This window comes from Ascidiella aspersa, chromosome 8 (assembly GCF_963924565.1).
Source record: "Ascidiella aspersa chromosome 8, kaAscAspe10.2, whole genome shotgun sequence".
Lineage (NCBI taxonomy): Eukaryota > Metazoa > Chordata > Ascidiacea > Phlebobranchia > Ascidiidae > Ascidiella > Ascidiella aspersa.
In genome coordinates this window covers 21045811-21073002 of record NC_139454.1, presented here as the reverse complement: position 1 = coordinate 21073002, position 27192 = coordinate 21045811, and the positions used below count along the sequence as shown (strand labels likewise).

Below are 27192 nucleotides of genomic sequence, written 5' to 3'. Positions count from 1 at the left end.
ATAAGTTTTGATTAACAAGTAATCCTTTAAAAATTTTGAAAAATTATTATTTTAGAACTATAGTTTTTCGAAACTTTCTATGTATATTTGTATTAAAGCATTTTTGTTACATTTTACATGTTTGCACTGTTACAAGAAATCATCTACCTTAACGTGTAGCCTTCAGTGATCGGTTTTCGCTCGTGGTTCTTTAAGAAGGCAGCCGGAAGTTCAGGGTAACCTTCGTGTTCTCGTTTTTCGATGACACTCGCTTCTTTCGTGAGTTTTACTTCGAAAGCCCTAAGAACGAAGTTTCAAATAGCGCCCGGTTTGTAAAACACGTAAACGTAGTCTAATGCCGGCCAGCTTCCACGGTTTTCTTGTCTTTCATAATTTTTTCCTTAAACTGAGCTGAAGAATAATTATTTCCTGAACGGCTCAGTTCCCTGACACTCAACATGGCAAAACAAGTGATTTGATCATTTAAACCAGAGGTTTACAACGTGGGCGGTACCGCCCCCTTGTGGGCGTTGGCGAGTTACAAGGGGGCGTTTTGGGTCCGTTTCTAATTTGGGGGGCGCTGAATGCACTTAAGGGGTCGTTACATATAAGTACTTATGGGCTAAATTTTATAAAAAATTCACATAAAAATAGTAACGAACAGGACTGTAGGTAACTTTTAACCTTAAATGGCAACTTTTGTACTGCGAACTTGTAGTAGTTTTCCGACCATTGTTACGTAATAATTGACTTTCTTATGTAAAGTTGTTGGTTGTTGTTGTGTTTCACAGTTTTATACGCGGCAAAATGTTTGTATATTTAAAGCAGGGTCGCCAACTTACGGCCCGCCACCTCTTTGACAACTAGACACGAGTCCATTTTAAATGCTTTTTGACTATTTTACCTTAGTACGGGCAAAAACACTTTTTGATTTTTTTCGGCAATGTAATAAATACTAGCACAAAATTTAAAAGAAATGTTGGTATACCCAAAAAATATTGCGCTCGCTTCGCTCGCCAGGTGCGCCAGGACTTGAAGAGCTTAACAAACACTCAATTACACTATCTATAAACACTAAGGTTATCGCATTTCCTCAAACTGGCTTTATTACACTTTTTATTAGTAGTATGGATGAAAAAAATAAGAGGTCCGCCTGATTCACAGTTGTTCTAACATTCCAATAACACAATTCTTAGTTAACATTTTGTGCGGCCCACAGAGACCTTCCTGAGTTTGATTGGTGCCCGTGACAAGAAAAGGTTGCCGACGCCTGATTTTAAGTATTGGTGCAGAAAGTTGAATATTTCCTGGTAATGACATAACCTGGTGAATTAATGTATCCATAAATTCCTATAGTGAATGTTAGACAACCTAAAATAAGACTGACAGCTTATCGAAACGAATGTGAAGTCAATATGATGTTAGGCAATGATTAATATAATACTTTAATGTAAAGCAAGATGAGAGGGGCGATATGAAATAATATTTAGCCCAATGGGGCACTAGTGTCAAAAAGGTTGGGAAACACTGATTTAAATCCTTTATTATCTGAAATCGAGGTAAAGGGCCTCTACCGCGATGCTCATTTCAAGAAAAAGGAGTTGCCCATTTTTTCACTCAGACTTGCCTATCATATATGTTTTGACTAGTGCAAAGTGTCGTGCTAAACCAGTTATTCGGTTTGTTCCGTACACAAACTCCTGTCACAATTACTTAACGGCAAAAGCTATAAAAGCGCTATTGTCACGCGTTTCCGTGGTAATACGGTTGTGGATTACAATCTTAACTTTTATTCGCGTCATATTGCAAATTGTAGAGCAAAACCATGCATATTTGTTCCTAAAACCTTATTTTTTCAGGGGTGGATAAATCTTAGGACCGTGGTTTCCAACCTTTTCTGCTTGCCCAACCCAAAACAAACTATAACTAATAAGCGGTACCCACATTTTCGCTGTATAGTGCAGAGTCCTTCGAAATGGCACAGCGCACATTAACTGTTTATAACAGCGGTCGGCAACCTACGGCCCGTGGGATGTAATTTATCCTGCCCACCGCCTCTTTGACAAATTAGACACTAGTCTATTTGACATACTTTTTGACTATTTTAACTACGTAATTGCGAAAAAATTTCGCGCTTCGCCCGAATGTTCATTCTACGTCCGGTTTGTTTACATATTGATGGTACCTTTTCAACTAGATCAGCGATTCTTTACCGTTGCGCCGTGGAAGGCTGCCAAGCAAGTGCGTTTGGCAAAATGGGAAAAAGCATTAAAAAATATGGTATATATAATCTTTAGCATTTTTCTATTTTCGGCAATGTAATAAAAACTTGCAAAAAATTTAAAAGAAATACCGGTATACCAAAAAAAATCACGCTCGCTTCGTTCGCCAGGTGCGCCTTGACTTGAAACAGTCAACAAACATTGAGTTAACATTTTGTACGGCCCGCGATAAGGAAAAGTTTGCCGGCCCCTGGTTTTTAACATAGGAATGCGTTTTTGAAGTGATGCACTTCGGCCGTACCCAAAACTTATCGAGCAGCTTGATATGGAGAAACAATTCGAGTAGAGCAAAAGCCCGTAGCGTATATAGATCGATTTAAGGCGAGACACCCTGGTTGGAAACCTAGCCTTAGATATCGCAAGAATTTTTTTGTGGTAGGCCGCCAAACATTTACCTCAAACTATCAACTACGTAAAACGCGTATGTCCCCGCAAACATACTCTTAACAATTATTAATAATTAATTAATCCAAGTTCGTTTTGCAGAGCGCCGAGGGCATGTATCAGTCACCATTTGCCAAGTTTAGAATCAACAGTCAACCAATCCGTCGACTTAATGTCTATGTGCACTCTACTTAAATGTTTCATAAAAAATAAAAAAAATGCATGTTAACATATAGTGCCCGTAATATAAAATAAGTGGTACAATCAGCCTTTTCAGCGAGGTATTTTAAAGGTCGCACGGAGTGGAATCCATTTTGGTTCATTATGTGCAAATACGGCCAAGTATACAAAACAACGGGCCGATAAAGGTAATAAATAGGGCGATTATTTTTCGACCTAAAAAATAGGAAATTTTGACCTAATAAATCTATTTTTTGACAACTTTTGACCTTAAAATAAATTATTTTGACAAAATGTTTGAAAAAAGTTCATTTGTCCAATTCAGAGAGGCCTGGGTGGTTAATTATACCAGCTCGCGTAAACCGTATGTTGCTCTATTCAAGATATAATACAGTTAAAATGTCGTTGTACATAAATCAAAACTAATTTTTTGATAAAATTGAGAAAACTGAACGACAATTTTAAAAAGCTGACTATAAGTGTTTTTTTTTAATTTGAAAACCAATTATGCGCATTTTTATTCGATTTTTACTTGAAATAATTTTGACAAATTTTGACCTAACATGTCAATTTTGACAAAATTTTGACTTTTTTTGACAAGTCAAAAAACAATCGCCCTAGTTATAACACATTGATTTAGGGTGTGTTCTTTGAAGCCTTAATTGCAACAGCGGACAGCATTTCTGTCATTTAGTTTTTAAAAGCGGTCATACCACAATGTTTCGTCACATTGGTTAAACTTGTTAAAGAGATGTATAGAACAAACACTATTTGTGACAAGAAAGTCATGTCAACTCGTTATCAACTGGGACATTACTCTTTAGCTTTAATAAGGTTAAATTCAGCTATAATTCAATTTTAACCACTTGTGCCATATACCGGAATTTGAAATTACGTTTGAAATTTTCTTAAGCCCAAAATGCTTAGTCAGATGCCTAAATACGTGAACATGGTGATTTCGTCATTTCTGTGGTCACGATGTTTTCAATAGGAAAAAATAGCACTAAATCCTTTGAAAGACCATCACACATCAACTTGGCAAAACGTTGTAGTAATTGTACCTGATAAGAGATCTCAGTGGAGCCAAGTCAACCTCGATTTTCACTTGTTCGGTCGTCGATGCCCTCCTACAAAACAAGACGTTTCTTGGTTTCTGTGGTGTTAAATACAAGCCGACTTATGTACTTATGAACAACAAGCGAATTCGTGAACCGTTTGGTTGATAATCGACTATGCAACGTCGTTGTATTTTGCTATTGGTAACATGGCGCTAAACTAAGACTTTGAAATTAAAAAATAAGAAATCTATAGAATTGCTTCTTCTTTAATGATGACTTTACCAAATCTGCGGTACAATGTCGTTGTATTTTGCTATTTAGCTATGCCGGTCATTGGATTATGGATTTAAAAAGAAATCTTTAGGATAGATTACTTAAATTATGACCTGACCAGTTCGCAGTTTCCTCCCTAAGAAAGACTTTAACCAAAAAAATGTACCCCAATGACATGCTCGTTCAAATTTCGCTAACCGACTGAATCCGATCATTGGTTATATTTGTCGACAGACAGTGTAATACAGCAATTTAAAATCTTACCACCGATACAGGTAATGGAAATACACTTGTAGTAAAACGAAGTATAATTTAAAGTCTATTGTAGTCTGTATACACAAGCGCTAAGTGTGTTCTAAAAAGTATTGTGTTGTTAGGTAAACACTTTTTATAAAGACACAGGAGAGTTAATGTTTGTTTTTTTTTTCTTTGCACAGCGCTTGACCTTCAGCACGCGAATATTTGAGAAGAATACATAAACGTCTTACGTGGGTTGGTAGGTTTTCGGGGTTGCGTAAGCGCTCGATGTAAAAGACTTGCTCATCGCAGCTCCAACAGAAGCTCTGCAATACGACAATGTTATTCTTCGGTTTCGTGTATTTTATTCAAGTCAAACTGACAGTGTTTTAATGGCGTAAATCAATTGACTCATGTGCTTTTGACACTGTTTTAAAATTACTTAATTTAACTAAAGGGGTTGAAATGAAACAATATTGTAAATACCCCAAAATCGCGAAATTGATTAATTTGTATTAGCAAAAATTAAGTTTACAAAAAAACACATAAATACAAGCAAAATATGTAATTAGGATGGCCTTCTACCTTATTTTCAAGTGCACCAGGGAATTAGTGAACACGAGAAGGCTGCCAGTCATCAGGACGGATCCGACCAGCAACACCAGCAGAATGTTCGGGATGATTTTAACGTTCGTCCAATTTTTTTCGCGCCAGGTCCGACGATTTTGCACAGGCGCCTTCATTTTCGGCGGTCTTCGATTTTTACAGCGGCACCTCAGCAACCGTGCATTGGAAACACACGTTTTCGCTAATACGTAAACTATAACACTGCACTCAGTAGGTGACCGCAGTTGTGCTTTTAAGCTGCTTTATATTTCCAAGGATTTACCAAGGCATTTAAAAAAAACTGCACGTTATGGCTCTGCAAGAAACAAAATTACCGTTATTGTTTGTATTTTAAGTGAGCATAGTTTTTTTGGTAAACGTTTTTTAAATGGCTTTAGGACAACAATGTATTTGTCTTACGCAGTGTTTCTCAACCTTTTTTACTTGGGGGCCCACCTAGAGATATATGAAAACCTGGCGGCACACGTTACGAGCGAAGCGGGCGCGAAATTTTTGAGGTTTGCCGGTATTTGTTTTAAATTGGTGTCAATTTTCATTATATAGTCTTTATAATTGCAAATCTTAAAAGGATCTTCAGCCTTGAGGAAAATTGGAACAACATCAACTTCGGAACAAAATACAGTTAGGAATAAGGCGTAAATAGGACTAATACCTAATAGTCGTAATAATGACGAAATCGGAATCCGACCTAAATGGCAAAAATAAGGCCTATACCACCTTTTATCTAACCCTAAACCCCACCCATAACTATCACTAACTTCCCTGATAATTTCAACCCTAACCCAATTGAAGCCAAAACAGGGGCGAAAAATCCGAGGCCAAAATAGCGGCGCCCAAATGGCAACAACAAACGGCCAATGCCAGACAAATGCCAGACATTCCATACCCTTTCCCTACAGTTTTAACGTTATTTTGTCTATCAAAGTCTTATTCAGATTAATTTGGAACTTATTTTGAATTGTTTAGGCCTTATCTAGACTATTTTACATCTTATTCTGTCGTGATTACTGCGAATTTGGCGTTATCATGTCGGTGGTCTTAATAGTATGATATTATAGATTATCTAATTAAGATATTGCTACTTTGTAGGACTTATTACGTTTTCTACTTGGAAGTACTGTGAAATCGATGATCTAAGCTTAATGGGAAAGTAATATATATATATATGTTATATTTAATTTTTCTTTTTTTGCTCGCGGCGCACCTTGTAGCCTTCCACGGCGCACCGGTTGAGAAGCGCTGGTCTAACATGTCGCGTATGATGCCATCAATTGACGTAGCAAGAATATGAGAGCCCATATAGAATATCTATTTATTCGAAGTCAAAATGCTTACTACTTCTAGGGCTGTGATATTCTTACTATATGTCTTACTACAACCTCCAGCCATTATCTTATTCGAAACGTTTAAAATGCTTCTGTATTGGCTTTAATATTTAAACCTCCAACTTATCCTAATATTGTTTTTTTGTCTTTAAACAATATTATATAGCTTTATTCCCAATAATTTTAGAGAGTGTTAAAGGACATATACATGGCTTATCTTACCTGGTCTCCTGGAACCCGTAAAGCGGTACCCATGATCTATCTGCAAATCTCAAGCAGTCACATTCAGAAAACCTTAATTTGTCATGATATACTGTAAAACAATGTGTCACGTTTTTAAAGCGTCATCAAATCGGAAACGATAAGTGTTAAAAGGTTACGAAAGGGGCCACAGTCTGAAAAAGCGTTTAGAACCACTGTGCGAGAGTTTTGAAGACCGTATAGCAAAATAATAAAGCAAATGAACAAAAAAGGCAACATGACGACAGCATTGTTAGGTCGTTATTTATAGATAAAAATCTATTTCCAAGTACAGAATGTTTTGTTTTAGAGTTTCTAGTCTGCTGTCATGATTAAAATATTTTTTGGTTCACCTTAATAAAGACTTGTTCTACACTGCCAATCTGCTTTTTGCTAAGTAATATTTACTTTTTAGGTAAATATCGATTAGGAAAATATCGCTATAATTACTTAATTTCTAAAAACATTTCCAGCTTTCCTGTATTTTTCAACAACAACTGTTGTAACTTGGTCCTGAACAACTTTTTTATCAAGAATATCATTGTGTTTAATTCCCAAATTATGGCGACAGATGCTCCAAACTAACTGACAAACATGTTCCTAACTAGGTATGCCTAAACCTCTGTTTAAGAACACCAAATCTTCTTTCTATATTTACCCTAGTTTTAATTTGTGATTTGTTGTATCTTCTTTCATGTAGGTTTGATGGGTTCCTTGGTGCTGTTGGGAGATAAGACCTGCATCTCCCAACAGATAATCATTTGCAGCACCAACTTTAAAATTAGAACGAATTAGACTATTGTCAAAGATCCGTGCAATGTGTGTTCACTGCTCATCCTGGCTACTAAGCAACTATACATCAGTTATTGACATTCCAGCATTGCAAATAGACTGTGCATTTATTAATAAATAACGTTTTATATTTCGAAAAACTTCTGCTTGTTCGCCACCTGGCGATATAATGGGTATGTGGTAGCAATCAATAGCACCTACTATGCCTGGGAATCCTGCAATTTCTGCAAATTTATTATTGTTTGAAATATTTCTGATATAGATTCGACAAACTTTATAAACAATTTTTACCTGCAATTATGCTTTTATTTCTTTACTATTCTACACTTGGCTGACTGCAATTTAATAGATCCCCATCCATAGGCGCCCGCACGGGGGCAAGGATTGCCCCCCCCCCTTGAATTTCAAAATGCGACTATTCGTATTATTTATAAGTGTAATATGTATTACTTAGGAATGTTCAAAATATTATACATTGCCCCCAGTGGCGTATCCAGGGGGGCGGGAGTTCTTACCCCTTTTTGTAAGTGATATTATCGTTTTTGTCATGGTTTAACTAACTGTTTGAAGCGGCGTGATTTTTAAGTAATTGGGTCACGCGTCTTAAATCTAATGCGAAACCAAAATCGAGTGCAAAACGCCGTTTTTCGTCTTTTGTTTGGTCGATCGTAAACGCTGGAAGTTTTTCTCTTTCGTTATTTGTTTAGGTTGACTGATGAGCAAGTGTGTATTCGACAATTGACAACGCTAAGTCAAACCTTCTTTCTTTTTTTCTCGCTAAAAACGTCGAGTTATACGCAGTATGTTCCTCGCTGTTCGGTCTCTGCGCTAATATCCGATGTTAGTGTAACATCGATATTTGTTTAACTGAAGCAGATTCTTAAAAGGAGGTATCTATAATGGTGAATGTCGTGCGCGTTTCAAAGTCTCCATTTTTAAGTAATGATGGTTAACCCAAAATTATGCTATTTAAGCATACTCTAAGATTAAGACCACGTGCTAAGTGTGCAATGGACACTACTTATTTCCCCTCAACCTCAGCTTGTAATTTAGCTGACTTGGCACACAGCTCGGCGCGAAGTTGCGCTAATCGTGGCATAATAACACCCGGAAGAAACGATCTTCATTTAGTATTGCAGGTGGTGAAAGACGTGCTTGTGATTTAGCGCTCGTTCCGTTCATGGAACTTGAAAACTGCGCTGCTGAAAGTCGAATTATGTGTGATTCTACCACAATTAATCACACATATTTAACGGTCTTGGTTTTTTTTTTGCCTGAAGTTAACGATTGCACACCGTGATTTCGCAGCTGGCGCCTGACAGGATTGTCGACGACGCACGTGGTCGCTTTTGCTGGACGTTTTTGGCTGTTTCTGATTAGTTTTTTATTACGTCTTGCAATCAGCATTCTATGACGTCATACTGTCACTGTTTTATGACGTCATTATTCATTAACGTCAGACGAAAAATAGGGGAATTCCCTAAGTTCAAAATTCAGGACGGCCTTTTTGATTTTCTGATTACGCCCCTGATTGCCCCCCCCCTGGAAAATTTTCTGCGGGCGCCCCTGTCCCCGTCACTCATTTGCTAATACCCATGCAGTTGCTAAAAATCTGACTGTAATTAGAATTTAGTTGCAGGAGGAATAACATACTGCTGTATTTTATTAATTGACCGGAATTGCAAGTCGTAGGGCGCAGCGCAAAGCGAAAAACAGTGTTTATCTGGCTGCAGTTCGAGCCGGTCAAAGTGTACTTTACAGTTAAAGCGTGGCTGAACAATGTACGAAAATAGGGCCGCAAGTGCAGCCTATAAATTAGATAGTTAACGTTGGTAATATGACTAAAGCTTAATGACATTTTGTCGCGATTTTGAGCCGCTGTTTGCCCACCCCTGCACTAAACTCATAGCTTTGATATTTGGCATGACAGCCTTCGACCTTTGCATCTGGTGGTAAATTTGTCTTGTTATTCCTTATTCTAAGACAATAAAAGACATCATGTTTACCAAACAAATTTCATTCTCAATATGTTCAAATATTCACGTGAATTGACCTGACTTCAAAAACAATATTGTAGGCCATATGTTGCACTGAATATGTGAAAAATAGAAATCACCTTGACCCTTGCAAGATAAATGTCGACCTTAATTCCTGATCAGTAACAGCAAAATACTCTAGCAAAGCTAGCAATTCAGGTCAGACACAATAAACAGATCTTAAAAGACATCTATATACTTCGCAAACCTAGGCATCGTCAGTATATCTTATTCAAATAGATATTCTATTTGAATAAGATATACTGACGATAGAATATTCTATTTAAATAAGATCTACTGACGATGCCTTAGTTGGCAAAAAAAATATATATATATCTTTTAAGATCTGTTTATTGTGTCTGACCTGAATTGCTAGCTTTGCCAGAGTATTTTGTTGTGGGCTATATTTATACATCTTCTTTGTAATTTCGTTCAAGCATCATTCTGCGCATTGTAGATGTGATTGTTAACTTAAGTAACCGGCATTAATCTCTAATTTGCAGGCTAAGTTTAAACATTGCCCACTTTTGATTGTCAATTACAATCAAGTGGCTGTTAAGTTTATTTGGAGTGTTGTACATAAACAAAGTCGAACGTAAGGTCTGTATAAGAGGTAAAAACTTAACTATCAAACATACATATATAGCTCTTGCTTACAACAATTGAACTTGATATTTATGTTTTGATAAAATGCAAACGACCTATTTTATCACATTAAACAACGTGTATAGGTTTTAGTGAGGGCTTGTTAAATACACGTTTCTAATGAGGCCTTATAAATTCAGTTTCGGCATTGTCGGATAAAACTCGGCGTCCACAGAACGTAACCCTTGTTAAACAATTTTTAAATAAGTTTAACGAAACATCAATCCAAATCAAACCTAGAAGTGACCCATCGGTTGCCATAATGCAAGATCTCGATCTGAAGAGAGGCTATGAAAGTGATCATGAATCGAATAGCTCACGGAAACCCTGATTTGCCGATTCACAACTTTTGTGAAAGTATTCGACTTGCACCAGGTCTAAATATCTGCCTTTCTGGAACATATGCGCTGTCTTAAGACCTCTTCCAAAATGATCTGGCCACGATCTGAGTTGGATCAATTACATTAACGTTTCAATTACATTACAATTATACAATTACTTAATTGCATCAATTACAATTTTCGCCATTGCAACTTCAATTTTCTTAATATCAAAGTATTGAGCCAAAATTTTAGTAAACTACAATAACAATTAGAATTAAACAGAATGAAAATGCCTCAGTTACATTACAATTACATTAAAACCTGTAAATAGTGACATCAATTGCAATTAAAAATTACAATTGATCCATAACTGGTCACGATTAATCCATCCAGGCGTGTTGTCCAACAATGCTCGACTAAACTCAAGGAAAACAAAAGTTAAAGTTTATTATGATGGTTAGAAATAATGATTAAGGCTGTGTGTTATTGTTTATTATTTTACCGCCCCCTCCCCCTCCAACAAACTCATCTTTGGAGAAAGCTTTCCATATTATGACGGTACTTTATTTTTGACCTCGGTCAATACCTGGACCGCCTCTCTACCGACTGAGCTACATATGGTCAGAGGGGAGCGAGTCGAGACACAATCACGACGCTAATACCTGGTATATTCTGTTAGTACAAGCAACTTCACATTGAAGGATTGTTTCTCGCCTGATGTGCAGCTCAGTTGGTAGAGCGACCGTCCCGGTATGGCCGGAGGTTGTGTTCCTACTCACTGCAGGCTTAAGTTTTTTTTTTCTAGCCTGCCTTGCCGGCATGATGATCGACAGATTCGGTGGTTAGTTTGCGATAGCTTACGGTGTAAATTCGTATACCTCACAAATCAACATGCACAAAAGCAAAAAAAAAAGAAGATGAAATCACAAATTTACGACAAAATGTGACGCCATAAAACAAGTAAGTTTAAGAACTTGCCCTTTTCGGTCAAATTTTAAAGAAAAAAGGAGGGAAGGCGTTCGCGCGGACCTCCATTTTTTTACGTTAATTTTTTTTGTTTAAAGGGTCGGCTTGATTCAGCACACTTGCACGAAACTTATGCTGACAAATATTTTGCCTTCCACTTGAAACGATATATAAGCTGTGGGTGACGGCAAAGCATTAACGCAACGCTACACGAGAAATCACTTTCGTTTAAAGCAGTGGGTGTGAACCTTTTTTGAGTCACGCCCCTGGTAATTTTCCTATGCCTTGCGTATTTGCCTGACAATAATTATGACAAATTGTCATAGATATACTTTAGTCATATTACCAACGTTTCCCCTCTAATTTATAGCCTGCACTGGTGGCCCTATTTCCATACAATATTCAAAGCACGCTTTGACGTGCGCTTTTACTCTCTCAAACTGCAGCCAGATGAACAGTGTTTTTTGTGTTATACTGCGCCCTACGACTTACAATTCTTTTGAATTATTGAAATACAGCAGCATGTTATGTGTTCTGCAACTAAATTTCTAGCTACACTCAGATTTTTAGAAACTGGGTATTCGCGAATGAGTGATAGGGATCTATTAAATTGCAGTCAACCAAGTGTTAGTAGAATAGTAAAGATAATAGCAGGCATAATTGCTAGTACAAAAATGTTTATAAAGCTTCCTGAATCAATATAAGATACAATTCAAATAAAAAGAGAGTTTGCTGGAATTGCAGGATTCCAAGGTATAGTTGGTGCAGATTGCACCCACATACCCAATATATTGCCAGGTGGCGATAAACGTTTTTCGAATCGAAAAGTTTATTTTTCAATAAATGTAGCCTACAATGTATTTGTGATGCTGGAATGCCAATAACTGTAGTTTCTCGGTGGCTAGGATCAACACACGTTAGACAATTTGTTATGACGCTCGATATTTTCGTTAAAATCCATTTTTCGTTAAAAATCTATCGATAGAATCCACCGATCACCATAACTGATAGGTGATTCACGATCGCATGACATGGATTACATAATCCACAATTATCTTAGTTTCGCGTTGATGTTTCAAGTAGCCGAAAACAAGACATTCAGTCTTTGGAAAGTAAATTTCTTGCTAACAAAGTTGACGTCATGTTATCTTTATTGCTGATTTGTTTTATTGTTTAGCTCTACAGTTTTCAAGACCCCAGAACCGTGGTTCTTAACTTTTTTTCACACTGTGGTCCACTTTTATAAGCTTTCAATACTTATCCTTCCCGTTTTGATGACGACTGATAACGCGACACATTGTTTTACACTGTATCATGATAGATTAAGGTTTTCTGCATGTAACTTCTTGAGGTTTTCGGTTTACCCTTCCCAACGTATTTAGTTTCCTAATAGGGTTTTTAAGTACACCGCTTTATGAGAGCAGGTAATATATGCCTTGTATATGTCTTTAAACACTCTCTAATACTATTGCGAAAAAAATGTTTATGTTTTGTTCCTAAACATTTTTTTAAAGATTTACCCAAAACAACTATGCTCACTTGAAATAGGCCCTACAAACAATAACAGTAATTTTTTTTTTCAGACCTGAAACGTGGAGTTTATTTTAAACGCCTGAGTAAAATCCTGGGAAAAATACGGCAGCTTAAAAGCGTAACTGCGGTCACCTACCACTGAGTGAAGCGCTACAGTTTACCCAGTGGCGAAAACGTGCGTTTTTAATTGCTGAGGTGCCGTTGTAAAAACCGAAGACCGCCGAAAATGAAGGCGCTTGTGAAAAATCGTCGGACTTGGCGCGAAAATTGGACGAACGATAAAACCATTCCGAACATTCTGCTGGTGTTGCTGGTCGGATCCGTCCTGATGACTGGCAGCCTTCTCGTGTTCACTAATTCCCTGGTGCACTTGAAAATAAGGTAGAACGCCGGCTCTCCTTTAGTTGGTTTTTGTTGTCCGCAAATTAAATGCGTTTAGTCTTAATCCCAATTGAATATAGGTAAATGCAAGGAGCGAAGAAAAGGACTAATTGAAATAAATTTTGCCATATATACGGTAAGTTATTTGCATTAGTTTCTTTTTTTTTCAAATTACAACGGACTTGTGTTTTTTCGTCGGTAAACCATTAAAACAATTGTAAGGGGTCCTTGACAAAAGATTATTTAAGAAGTTTATCAACCACTGTTTTACGCAAAAGATGATTTTTTTTAGTTTAAAATCATTAAGCGAAGGAGAACTGAACAACGATGGAGAATCAACCAGAAACAACATTGCAAGGTAGGCTAATCATTAAAACCTGTAAATGTCACTAAAGTCATATTTTTTGTTAGTACAAAAATATGAAACCGTGTTTTAGGGGGGGCATTGGGGACAGAACCCGCAGTGAAAATCAAGGTTGACTTGGCTCCAATGAGATCTTCTATCAGGTATTATTGCCGTACCGTTTTGCACAGTTTGATGTGTTCTGGTCTTTCAACCAAATTTTTCCTGGCTTTTTCGGCTCCTGGTGAAAACAGCGTGACTACCGATTTGATAAAATCACCGTTTCTCTGTCTTTCGTCGGACCAGAATACCTTCGCTGGTCTCCTTACTTTCTATTCTACCCTACGAACTGTATTAGTATATCAACAAATTAGGAGCCGGCGATATACAATAAAAAAATGAATAATCTGGCACTCCGTCTAAAGCGTCTTAGGTTAATAACCATTTTCTCCTGTTGTTTAACTTGTGTACAACGTTCACTCTAGCACGTATCAGTAGAGTGACTTGATTGCCTTCAGCTATCTCGTATTCTAAATATCCTCCGTTAAAGTAGGTTACATCACGAAAAATGGACCCTAACACGGAAGGTAAAAACCAGCATTAGAATTTGCGTGTAGTTTAGGTGTTTTACGAACTGAGTGCTATTTGAAACTTCTTGGCGTTTTACGTCGTTCTTTAGTGTCTACGAAAGAAACCTCACGAACGAAGCAAGTGTCATCGAACAACGAGAACACGAAGGTTACCCTGAACTTCAGGCTACCGTCTTAACGAACCACGAGCGAAAACCGATCACTGAAGGATATACACGTTGAGGTAGATGATTTGGCAAAACAGTGCAAACATGTAAAATGTAAAACTAAAATACTGTAATATAAAAATAAATAGAAAATTTCAAAAAACTGCATTTTTAACATAATATTTTTTCTTAGCTTTTTAAAATTGTCAATTTTTTTTGGAATCAAAATTTATAGACGTTATGTTATTAATTTTTTTAAGATTATACGAATGTTAATAACAAACATTAATTGGCCGAAAGACTATAAAGGATAGGCGGCATTGTGATGCTTTGACGGCACCAACAACCAAGTCTATATAGCCACTAACTTTTACGTTTTGCCACACATTTCATACAGACCCCATGCAGTAGAAAACTCACCTGAAGCTTTTTCTAGTAAAATCGGCCTGCGGAAAAAAGGAGCAAAGGGACAAAGTGCGAAGAACGTGGGGATCTATCAAGGAAATTAACGGAAGGCTGTAATCAAATGATTCTTAAACCACGTACCGCGGTACGCTTGCGTGCCTCTAGCAAGGCCACAAAGCCGCTTAAAATAACCAGAGTACGACTTCCAAGTTCCGAGACTGACTCCGACCAAATGTACGATTTTGTTGAGTGCCGGGTCCGGCTCCAGTACTACACCCTGTACTTCACCCTTTTACGTAACAAAAATAAGGTGGATAATTCAGCAATTCACGCTTATAGGGGCGTCTTATAACTCACCCAAACACAATAATACATGTTGGAAAAATTTCCACAATATGCTCTTCCACCTTTATAATGTACAGGTTGCGCCCTTATAAGTTTTAAAATTTGTTACTGCGCATGCGCAAGTCTGATTCGGGCGCATGCGCAAGTCTGATTAATTTAACGTAGTTTTGCACGATGCACGATTCCCGAGTCCGGCTCCAGCAAAACAAACCGACTCCGTCGATTCCCGACTCCGACTCCGCAGCACTGGCCTCGAAGCGTTAATAAGTTTGCCGCTAAAGTATTTTACAAATTTGAGACCCTTTTCAAGATGACATACAGGCTAACATGCAAAAATTTAAACGGCAATATCGTAAGAAAATCGAAATTATTACGATCTTTAGCTCTTCCTCTTCCGTGTAACGCAGGTAATTTACAATTTTATTGGATTGTTATGCAAAATTATTAAAGACGAGTGTGTGTACTCAAGTATGTTATAAAAAATGTGTGTGTGAATGTTTTAGTAATAAGTCTTCCTTCAAAAAACACGAGTCAGGTTCGTTCAGTCATTATCAGAATTTAATTTTTGTTCGATTTATTTTTTAATAACTTAAAGAATTAGCGCTTAATTATACAAAAATGAAGGTATACAGCCAGTCAGTATAGAACTCGACATGCCGTTCCAAAACATTATGCTTTAAACCTTAGGAATCCATTTTCTCTCCACTTACAGTAAGGAGATATCATGAAAGTAAAATAGTTACGTTTTAAAACCAGTTTCGGCGTCGTGTTCCTCGTGGGCCGGACCAGGAACGCAACCGACCAGGGCGCCCTGGTCAAGGAAAACGTGGTCCATGGAGACCTGCTTCAGGGCGGGGACATACCAGATGGATACCGAAGTCTACCTGACAAGGTTTTGTCCGGTTATCAGTGGATTCACTACCACGCGAAAGACAAGGCCGACTTCTACGGCTTCACGGATGACGACTGCATGATCAACCTGGCGTCAACGTACGATTATTTCGTGAGCAATCACGAGAATTTCAGCAAGAGCGGCATCATCTACTGCGGCTCCGTCATGGATTCAGTCGCCTTCCCTCAACGGTAGGAATCCTTCAATAAATTGCACCAAGAGTCGCGTCACTCTAAGCACAAAGAGGGCCTCATGATGTTAATCCTGCTTAGAAAATAATACGCACCCCAAGAAACGTATTACTTTTCAAACCAAATTTTTCCTATTTAAAAAGGAATTGGAATTTATTGTTAGTATTGAAAACTACACTACAGCATAAACATATACCACTCATATTTTTTTCGCTTCTGTGTGCCGACTCAATCATGATACTAGACTACTAAACGTGGTAAGTTTTACCCTTAAGATTAAAAATAATTGAAGGTTTTTGACAAGTTGCAATAACTTATATACATAGCTTAAAACGCAGGACTGCGGAGTCGGTTAAAAGTAACCCGAGTGTAGTTTCAGAGTGCGACTGCGGCCAATAAAACAAACTCGAGTCCGACTTCCGAGTTCCGAGTCCGACTCCAAACGAATGTACGATTTCCTCAAGTTCCGGGGCTGAACTTTTGCAAAACTCCCTTGGCTGTAAATTTTGTCTTCTCTTTGCATTTAGGCTGTATATCGACGTTGGGTGCTAAATCTGGAGTGTTAGAAAAAAATTGTTATAATAATTTACAACAACAACTTTCAGCAAAGGCAAATACGCCGTTTCGTCTGAACTGTGGCCTTCCAGCACGTATCCGCCGTTTTGCCACGGTGGCATGTCGGTGCTGCCACGTGCCATAGTCAGTGACATCTACCTGGTGTCAGAGGTCACGAACCGCTCCGGACTCCACCTGGAGGACGTCTACATCACCGGGGTGCTTCGGGAGAAGCTGGGAAGAGGGCACAAGAACGTCCAGGAGATATCAGGCCCCGGTTCGAAGCGGATGTTTGACTTCTACACGGGGGTTTTCTCCTGGCATCTTCCTTCGAGAACCAGAATGTTCCCGTTTGTTTGGAAGATCGTTTTCAATCTGATGGATGTCATGACGTCAGACGGCGTCCTACACAAAGGCTACTGGCCCAGCGCCAAATTGCTAAATTATTCGCTTGCCTATATTACGGTACAATTCGTCATATGCTTGTAATAGACGTTGCTTCAGCCTTGTGTGTTTTTGCTTCGTGTTAGGAGCACAAAAACGTTATCTTAGCAGTATTTGTAAATTTATTTTAGTCAAGTTCGAACGCTCTTTAAACATATATAACTGAATTTCGTAACGTCTATAATCATAAGCGAATTAGTTCCCTGCAAAACTAAAACGAGTTTTAAAGTTGGAATTGCCCAACTTTAGAATACTACGATAAATGACTTTTTACTACGATAAAATGACTTTAAAATTGAGCTAAGTGGATATCCTAAAGTTAAATATAGAGAAGCTTTTGGCTTACAATTAAAAAAACTACAATCAAAACAAAACCGGCAGAAATTTGCAACTTCACACCACGACAGCTCTTGTTAACCAGCAACCACAGAAAGTCATGAACCTGTCAGCAAGGACAACTATACACGTCACTTAATCCGATAAAATAGGTCGTTTTATCAAAAAATAAAAATAACATTCAATCGTTGTAAGCAAGAGCTATATATGTATGTTTGATTGTTAAGTTTTTACACATCAAACAGACCTTACGTTCGACTTTGTTTAGGTAAAACACTCCAAATAGACTTAACAGCCACTTGGTTGTAATTGACAATTAAGGGTGGTCAATGTTCAAAGTTAGCCTGCAAATTAGAGATTAATGCCGGTTACTTAAGTTAACAATCACATGTACAATGCGCAGCATGCTGTCGAACGAAATTACACAAAAGATGTGTAAATAAAGCCACAATTTTGTTTTTGAAGTCAGGTCAATTTGCTTAAATATATGAAAATATTGAAAATGAAATTCGTTTGGTATGCACGATGTCATTTATTGTCTTAGAATAAGGAACAATAAGACAAATTTATCACCATCTAGAAATGTGGAAGGTTGTCATTATCCAAGTATAGGTGTTTGCCTTTATTAATTTGTCACCAAAACTATGAATTTAGTGCAGGGGTGGGCAAACTGCGGCTAATAAACACGGCGAAATTACATTAAGCTTTAGTCATATTACCAACGTTTACTCTTTATTTTATAGCCTGCACTTGACTTGTGGCCTTGAACATTTCATACAATGTTTAACCACGCTTTAACCGTAAAGTACACTTTAACCAGCTTGAATTGGAGCCAGATAAACATTGTTTTACTGCGCCCTACGTCACAATTTGGTTCGATTATTACAATACAGCAGCATGTTATTCCTTCTGCAACTCAACTGCTAGTTACACTCAGATTTTTAGCAACTGTGCAGCAGCAAATGAGTGATAAAGATATTTTAGATTGCCGTCAGCCAAGTGTGAGTAAAATAGTGAAACTAACAAGCAAGATTGCAGTTGGAAAATTGTTTATAAAGTTGGCCGTATGTATATCAGAAACAATTCGAACAATAATAAAGTTTGCAGAAATTACAGGATTTCTAGGCAGGTGCTATCGATTGCTACCACATGCCCAATATATCGCCAGGTGGCGACCAAGCAGAAGTTATTCGGAATCGAAAACGTTATTTATTATTAAATGCACAGTCTATTTGTGATGCTGGAATGTCAATAAATGATGTGTAGTTGCTTGGTAGCCAGGATCAATACATAATGCACGAATCTTTGACAATAGTCTCATTCTTTCTAAATTTTGTTGGTGCTGCAAATGGTAATCGTTTTTGGGATGCAGGTATTATCTCCTTACAGCTCTAAAGGAAACCATCAAACCTGCCTGAAAAACGATACAGCAAATCACAAATTTAAACTAGGGGAATTATAGAAATAAGCTTTGGTGTTCTTAAACAGAGGTTTTGGTGTTTAGGCATACCTTAAGGAATTAAGTTAGAAACATCTTTGTTAATTATTTGGGAGCAATCTGTCTCCATAATTTTGCAATTAGGCACAATGATATCCTTGATGGATAAATTGCTCAGGAGTAGTTACAGCAGTTGTTGTTGAAACATACAGTATAGCTGAAAATGTTTTTAGAAATCAAGTGACTGAGAGATATTTTGCTAATTTATATCTACCAAAAATATAACTATTATATAGCAAAAAAACAGACTGACAATGTAGAATAAGTCTTTATAAAAGTGAACCAAAAAATATGTTTTGTCAACACAAGACATACTAGAAACTTTTAGAGTGAATAAGTGTGTCAAATTGCATTCGTACTTACGTGCTATGACGTCTGTATTATTTTGCAGGTTAAGTGCTGTGGCAGATTTATTTGTTATTCGCATTTTGTGTCGAAGCAATGTTAATCTCACCCTAGTCCCTATAGTGTTACACGTTAATCAGCGTTTTTATTGTGGTCATATTCTTATTTTCATCAGTTGAGATTGTTTATTTAAGATAAGCAATCCGCTTAAAAACTAACCTTCTTAGTTATCGATTTGCGTTTTGTAAACTGCGCTGATATACTGCATTTGTAAGTGGTATCTGCTTTAAGCTAACTTGCTCCGCTAATCTGTATAGTTGAAAACTGGTTGTTCGTTCATCTAATAATACAATTCTACCACCTTCGCTTATTGCTGTTGGCCCGCAAGTTAGTCACTCAAACGAGTTTGGAGTGTAAAAGAAAGCGTCAATTAGAACGCCCTTCTATTAAATCAACTATTTTAAGTTAAACTCAACCAACTCGAGCCCAATATACCTTCATTCAATGTTGCTGTTATATGCCATTTAGCATTCTATAACATTGAGATAGGATGAGCTCTTTGGCAGTTCCAAAAATGTTTCCTTTTTCTTTGACACAGAGAGACTCAATTTAGATACAAACATCTTATGTGACTTTTTAGCTGTAATAAATTAATCATGAAAACAGTATAAACTGAAGGAAATTAAAAAAAATACCGGTAAAGACGTCTGTTCTTATGAGGTCGGCCAAAACTATAAAAAAAAGAATTTTTAAAACCCTTCTGCTGATTTCAAACCTTAACATAGTTTATTGACGTTGGTTACGAAATAGTTGCGCAAAATAAATTTTGCGCAGAATGACCTTAAACTGACAGGAAACACAGAAAACAGAGGTCAAAATTTGTTAGGACCCTAGATACTTAAAAAAAAAAAAAAAAATAGATTCCACCGATCACCGTAACTGATCGGTGATCCGCGATCACAGTAATAATCCACATTTCTGAATACCAATGGCGGAGGGATTGGCAATCCGAAATCCCGAACAGATTTTATGAAAACGACCATTAGCGTTTTAAATTATCTTACTGTAGTTCAACGTTGATATTTCAGTTCTCCGAAAACAAGACATTCTGTACTTAAAAATTGAATTTGTTGCTACAATTAACGGCCTAATTGTGTTTACGTCATGTTGCCTTTATTGTTGAGCTCAACTGTTTCTATTGCGGCTTAACAAAATCTATCTTTAAAGCAAAAAACCTTTAGTTTTTATACGGTTTCCAAAACTCCAGACCAGTGGTTCTGGACTCTTTTTCAGACTGCCACCCCCTTTTATCAGCTTTCAACACTTATCCTTCGCGATTTGATGACGGCTTGATAACGCAACTCATAGTTTTGCACTATGACTATGCCATGACAGATTTGCCTAGTAAGTTTTCTTCTCGTGCCTTCTTGAGATTTTTAGTTTACCCTTCTCAAATTATGTAATTTAGTAACAGAGAATTTAAATACACCCTGTGTACCGCTTTAAGGGTTTCAGGAGAGCAGGTAAAAAACGCCATGTTAATGTCCTTAAACACTCTCTAAAAATATTGCGAATAAAGGTATAAGCTTTTTAGGCAGGAACAGCGGAACGTTAGACAAATACATTCGTGTTCTAGAGCCATTTAAAAAAAGCTTACTTGAAATACAAACAATAACGGTAATATTGTTTTTGCAGAGCCTGGAGAGCTACAGTTTACCGAGTTGCTAAAACGTGCGTTTCATAATCAAGATTGCTGAGGTGCCGTTGTAAAAACCAAAGGCCGCCGAAAATGAATGCGACTGTGCAAAATCGTCCGACGTGGCGCGAAATTTTGACGAACGTTAAGAGCATCCCGAAAATTCTGCTGGTGTTGCTTGTCGGATCCGTCCTGACGACTGGCAGCCTTCTCGTTTTCACCAATTCCCTGGTGCACGTGAAAACAAGGTAGAACGCCAGGTCTCCTTCAGTTTGCTTTGTTTTTTTCCTGATTTTCGCCTGTTTTTTTTTTTTATTTCTTACCAGCAGTTCCCAAACTGGCGCCCGTGGACTCGCTAAAAAACAACGAGACGGATTAAGTTGTCCGCAAATTGAATGTGTTTAGTCTTAATCCCAATTAAATATAGGAGAATGCACGGAGCAAAGAAAAAGACCAATTTAAATAAATTTTGCCATATATAAGTTATTTTCATTAGGTCTTTCTTTTTAATTACAGCGGACTTTTTTTTATTTTCGTCGGTAAACCATTAAAGCAATTGCAAGGGGTTCTTAAAGTTATTTAGGAAGTTTGTTAACCACTGTTTTACGACAAAGACGTTTTTTTAGTTTTAAGTCATTAAGCAAAGGAGAACTGAACAATCACGGAGAATCAGCCATAATCACCATTCCAAGGTAAGCACTAAAATTTGATGTAACCTTGCAAAAAATATTTAACTTTGATAAAAATTAAAGAACTGCATTGTTATAAGACCCTTTTAAAAAGTTAAAAAGTCATATTTTCTGTGTTGGGTTACATAACACAACACAACTTTTTGGTCCGTATGTTTGTTCTTTTTAACAAGCCTGAACAACAATTCCGGGAACTTAAGGAAGAAAACTGTAATTTTAAAACTTGCCTGTGTTATTCTTAGCCAACGAAACACAAACAGGGTACTCTATAGATCAGGGGTGTCCAACAAGCGGCACGTGTGCCAAATGTAATGAAAAATGGCACGCCCAAGGGATGTTTGTTGTAGACTCTTCAATTCAACCCCTTAAGTTAAGTCAAGTCATTTGAAACAGTGACAAACGCTCTTGAGTCGAGCCTTAGACTTACGTCATTAAGCCACTGCCAGTTTGACTTGAAAAAGGGGAAATACACGAATCGAAGTATAACGTTGTCGTATTGCAGAATATCTGTGGGAGCTGCGATGGGCAAGTCTTTTACATCGAGCACTTCCGTAACCCCGATAAACACCCAACCAACGTAAGAAGTTTATGTATTTTTAAACAAGCAGGTTGTTGAGGGTCTGACGTTTATGTATTCTTCTGACAAACTCGTGTGCTGAAGGTGAAGGGCGGTGCGAAGAAAAAAATCAAACATTAACTTTTCTGTGACTTTATAACAAATGTGTACCTAACAACTCAATAATAATTAGAACACACTTAGCGCTTGTCTAAAGGTTACAATATACTTTAAATCAGGGTCAGCAAACTTTTTTTTCGCGGCCCAAAGTACTCTTTTTAGAGCTATTAAAGGACCACTACGTAAAACCACTACGAAAACAGTGGCGGATTCAGGATATTTGATTTTAAGGTGAAATATTACACAGCGCTTTGATTGCCAAAAAAACACTGACATGCTATATGTAAAACATACTACAAAAAAGTACATAATGCGCGAAGCTCGAAAATTTTTTCACTTACATAAAGTTGAAAAAAATATAGTTCGACAGGCTCTTTAAGGACCACTTTTAGCACGTAGGCCTTTTCAAGCTAAATAAATTTAAAAATTCCATGTCACACCAACTTTTAAAATGAAGTGCAATGATTGTACGGCTATCACGCGGCCCACAACTATACATGATAACACTAAACTATTCAAAAGTAACTCGCGGCCCACTAAAATTGGCTCTGCGGCCCACAGTTTGCCGACCACTGCTTTAAATTATACTGCGTTTTACTACAAGTATATTTCCATTCCCTGCATTGGTGTTTAGATTTTAAATTGCTGTATGCCACTGTCTAGTTAGTGATCGGATTCAGTGGGTTACTCAAGTTTAACTGAGCCCACTTAGGGATGTAATTGTTTGCTTCAAGTCTTTCTTGGGTAGGCAATCGCGAACTGGTAAAGTCATCATTATAGCAAGCAATTCTAAAGATTTATTTTCAAATTCCTAGTCCAACGACATGTTGTAAACAGCAAAATACAACGAGGTTACATAGTAGCTTCTCAACCAAACGGTTCACAAATTCGCTTGTTGTTCAAGTATATAAGTGATTTGAGGTACCTCGTTTTAGTTGGCGGCTTGTATTTAACACCACAGAAATATAACCAAGAAACGTCTTGTTTTGTAGGAGGGCATCGACGACGGAACAAGTGAAAATCAAGGTTGACTTGGCTCCACTGAGATCTCTTATCAGGTACAATTACCACAACGTTTTACAAAGTTGATAAGTGCTGGTCTTTCAAACGATGTATTCCTGTTTTTTCCTAGTGAAAAGAGCGTGACCACCGTTATAACGAAATAACCGTGATCACGTATTTAGGCATCTGACTTGGTATTTTTGGTTTAGGAAAATTTCAAACCATGCCGGTCTTGTTCACTTAACTGCTATCGGCATCGTGCAACCTTAAAAAGGCAGGGAGTCGAACCGGAACCGAGCCGGAACTTTATGAACCGGTTTTGGGTCAATTTTTTCCGAACCTTAACCGAACCCGAACCGATTTTTGTATGATTTTAAGGAGCTGAACCGGAACTGAACCGAATAATTTGAAAGAACGTGAACCCTAACTGAACCCGAACCTGTAAACAAAAGCTGTTCACTCCAGCATGACGTAATAACTGGTATTTTACAGAGTCATGCTCGAAATTTGATGAAAAAAATATGAATAGTGATTAAATAAACGTTGATTTTTATTTTTTACATATTTCACTATCGAGGGCTGTTTTTTTAATACGTCACGAAACTTAGATTAAATGATTCAAAGATTATTCTCTACATTTAGTGACCCACATTTTTAGATTTAACGCAACCTATATTGTATCCAAACCGGAACTTTATGAACCGGTTTTGAAATAACGATGGTCGAACCGGAGACCGGAACTGAATCGGATTCCGAAAAAATCTTTGAACTGGAACCTGAACCGGTAAAGTTAAACGGTTTGACTTCCTGTAAAAAGTGATTACGGTATATGACACAAGTGGTTCAAATTCCTTTATGGCGGAATTGCCCTTAATAAAGCTAAAGAGTAATATCATAATTGATGGTTGGCATGAGAGTGATTGCTCTATACCAGGGTGGTCCAAACCCAGGCCGACATCATTGTTTTTGGCCCGCGAAGTACTGTTGAATTATTGCAATGCGTATCTCTGAGTGTTTATTTAAAGAAATCTAAGTGACCAACAAATAATAAGCATACTGCAACTGTTTGGTTATGATCACACCTTTTTTCGGTTTTACCATGAAATAAACCAGTTTCCTATCGCTCAACAAATTCGGATCCAGGGTGTGGCAAGAAAGCCTAATTTTTGGGATGTGTTAGGCCGGTTTGATAAAAGCCCGCTTATAAGTTTTATTTGCGTTTTCAACCAAATGTACGAAAAAATATATCGCGCTGCTAGAAAGTATTGTTCTTCAGGTTTCCGCTGTGAGGCTAAACGCCCTGAAGATGCAATTTCAGTCAAATTGATCTGGTTAATAAAACCTTATTTTGCGAAATTATAACGTCTTTGTAATTTAGCGATTGTGTAGTACGCAAGTTTAAAAGTCTTCTAGATTAAAAATTTTGCCAAACGCGCAAATTTTTAGCGCTTCGTGCACACCATTTTACCTAGTCTCATAACATTCCATTTTATTCAGAAGCAAGTTTCTGGAGCTTATATGTCTTTCGATGTTATGTTATCTTTAAACATTTTATGACCCGACCAAACGAAAACCGTTGATCCGCTCCTGGTACGCATGTAGCCTACTTTATGTGGCCCGCAAAGAATATGCAAGAAGTATTGTGGCCCGCGATACACTCAACCTTGGACCACTCTGCTCTAGACTATACCTCTCTTTAACTAGTTTAACCAATGTGACGAAACATTACCGCTTTTAATTATTAAACATTATAAATATTGTCCGCTGTTGCAAGTAAGGCTTGAACACACAATCTATTATATTATACTATTTGTCTTTTAAAATCATTGTGTTATAGCCGATATCGGCCTGTTGTTGTGTTTACTTATACATAGTTGCACATAATGAACCAAATTTGATTTCACTCCATGCGAACTTTAAAGACCGCGTTTGAAAAGACTGATTAAGCCACATATTTCGTATTACGAGCACTAGATGTTAATTTGCAGCTTTTTATTTTTATAAAACATTTAAGTAGAATGCACAGAAGCATAAAGTCGACGGATTGGTTGGCTGTTGCTTCTAAACTTTTTTGAAATCGGACCCAGCAGATTTATGAAGTTTGTTTGTATTGTGACACCATCTCTAAACATTTCTTGCCTGCCCTGGCCCACAAAAGTAGCAAATAATTTTTTTAGGGTATGCGGTGAAAAACGTTAAAGTATCCCTGCTCTATACGCTACTGGCTTTTGCTCTACCCTAATTGTTTCTCCCTATCAAGCTGATTGACACAGTTTTGGGTACGTTCCTATGTTATAAACAGTTAATATGTGTTGTTCCATTTCGAAGAAGGCTGCGCTATACAGCGAAAATGTGAACTAGGGTATACCGCTTATTATTTATAATTTATGTTGTTTTGGGCAAGCCGAAACGGTTAGAAACCACTGACCTAAAATTGATCCACCCCTGAAAAAAAAAAAGGTTTTGGGTACCAAAGCGCATGGTTTTGCTCTACAATTTGCACTGCGGCGCGAATAAAACGTGAAAAAAACTTATAATTATAGTCCAGAAACGTATTGCTACGAAAACGCCTGTTAATCTGCTTCTAAAGTCGTTGTGACGAGAGTTTCTGTCGTAATCACGAAACCAACCGAAGATATGGTTTAGCACAACACTTTGCACCAGACAAAACATATAGGCAAGTGCTACAGAAAAATATCTGCAACTCTTCTTTCACGAAATGACATTGCCGAAGTGGCCCTTTACTCGACAGGAGATAATAAAGGGTTTAATCCAGTGGTTCTCAACCTTTTTTACTTCATGGCTCATTTTTATTTTACAATAATTCTGTGGCTCAGTCAATTTTTACGAAAGAAAAAGGATATAAAATATAGGTTAATATAGTTTGCACAAACAGAAGCAGGGCACATTTCAAGACTGAGATTTATTTAACCGTGCACTAGTGAGATTTTTGCTGCTGAACTTTATCGATCATTTCATCAATTTTTGGAGGGGTTGAAGAGAGTGCACAACGCATAATTTGCATCCCAGTAGAAGCTATTTTGGAAATTTATTCATTTATACATGAAATGTTAACACTATGTGTAAGTGAAACTGTCACGAACACAATAATATGCCCGTTTCTTTGGATATAGTTTGACGCTTTTCAGCCTGTATATTCAGAAGTGTTAACTAGCCTACTAGTTTCGCTTTCGCTTAGTTTTTCAATCGCACATAAACCACTCGTGTTTACCTTGCCACGTTTTATCTCCATTCTCGAATGCTCTTCTTTAACGCAGTAAACATCACGCCTCTTTTTAGGCATTTTGACCAGGGCTCTCACAAATGAAAACCAGAAATACCCTAAAGCTATGTCAAAATCCCTAGATGGCATGAAAAATTCCTAAACCATAAATTAGCGCGTTACACTATTATAATATCACATTAGCTAAACGATAGTCGGGGTACAAATATATATATACACAAATGACAAACCAATTAACCTTGTTTACATGCTAAAAGTGAATTTTAGATATTCCCATATTTTTAAAAAAATAACAGCATTGTGTAGCTCAGGGTGGTCCAAGGTTGACAGCATTGCGGGTCACGATATTTCTTGCATATATCTACGGGCCACATAACGTAGACTATATGCGTACCAGAAGAGGATCGAGGATTTACGTTTGGTCGGGGCACGAAATGTTTAGAATGACGTCACAAAGCATCGTCACATACATAAGCTCCAGAAACTTGCCGCTATCGTCGATCTTATGCGCAAATGAAATCGAGTGTTATAAGA

General features: G+C 37.4%; 1 protein-coding gene across 1 annotated transcript; it reads left to right on the top strand.

Annotated features, from left to right (window-relative positions):
- Nucleotides 1–15159: 15159 nt before the first annotated feature.
- On the top strand, nt 15160–17217 carry LOC146136815 (beta-1,3-galactosyltransferase 1-like). Its single transcript, XM_083396259.1, has 3 exons — nt 15160–15167; nt 15847–16173; nt 16779–17217. The coding sequence occupies exons 1-3, from the start codon at nt 15160–15162 to the stop codon at nt 17215–17217; spliced, it is 774 nt and encodes a 257-aa protein (XP_083252385.1).
- The last annotated feature ends 9975 nt before the right edge of the window (nt 17218–27192 follow it).

Coding starts and splice junctions, on each gene's coding strand:
- LOC146136815 (XM_083396259.1), top strand. Junction 16,174..16,778: donor TCAGTCGCCTTCCCTCAACG/GTAGGAATCCTT, acceptor AACAACTTTCAG/CAAAGGCAAATACGCCGTTT.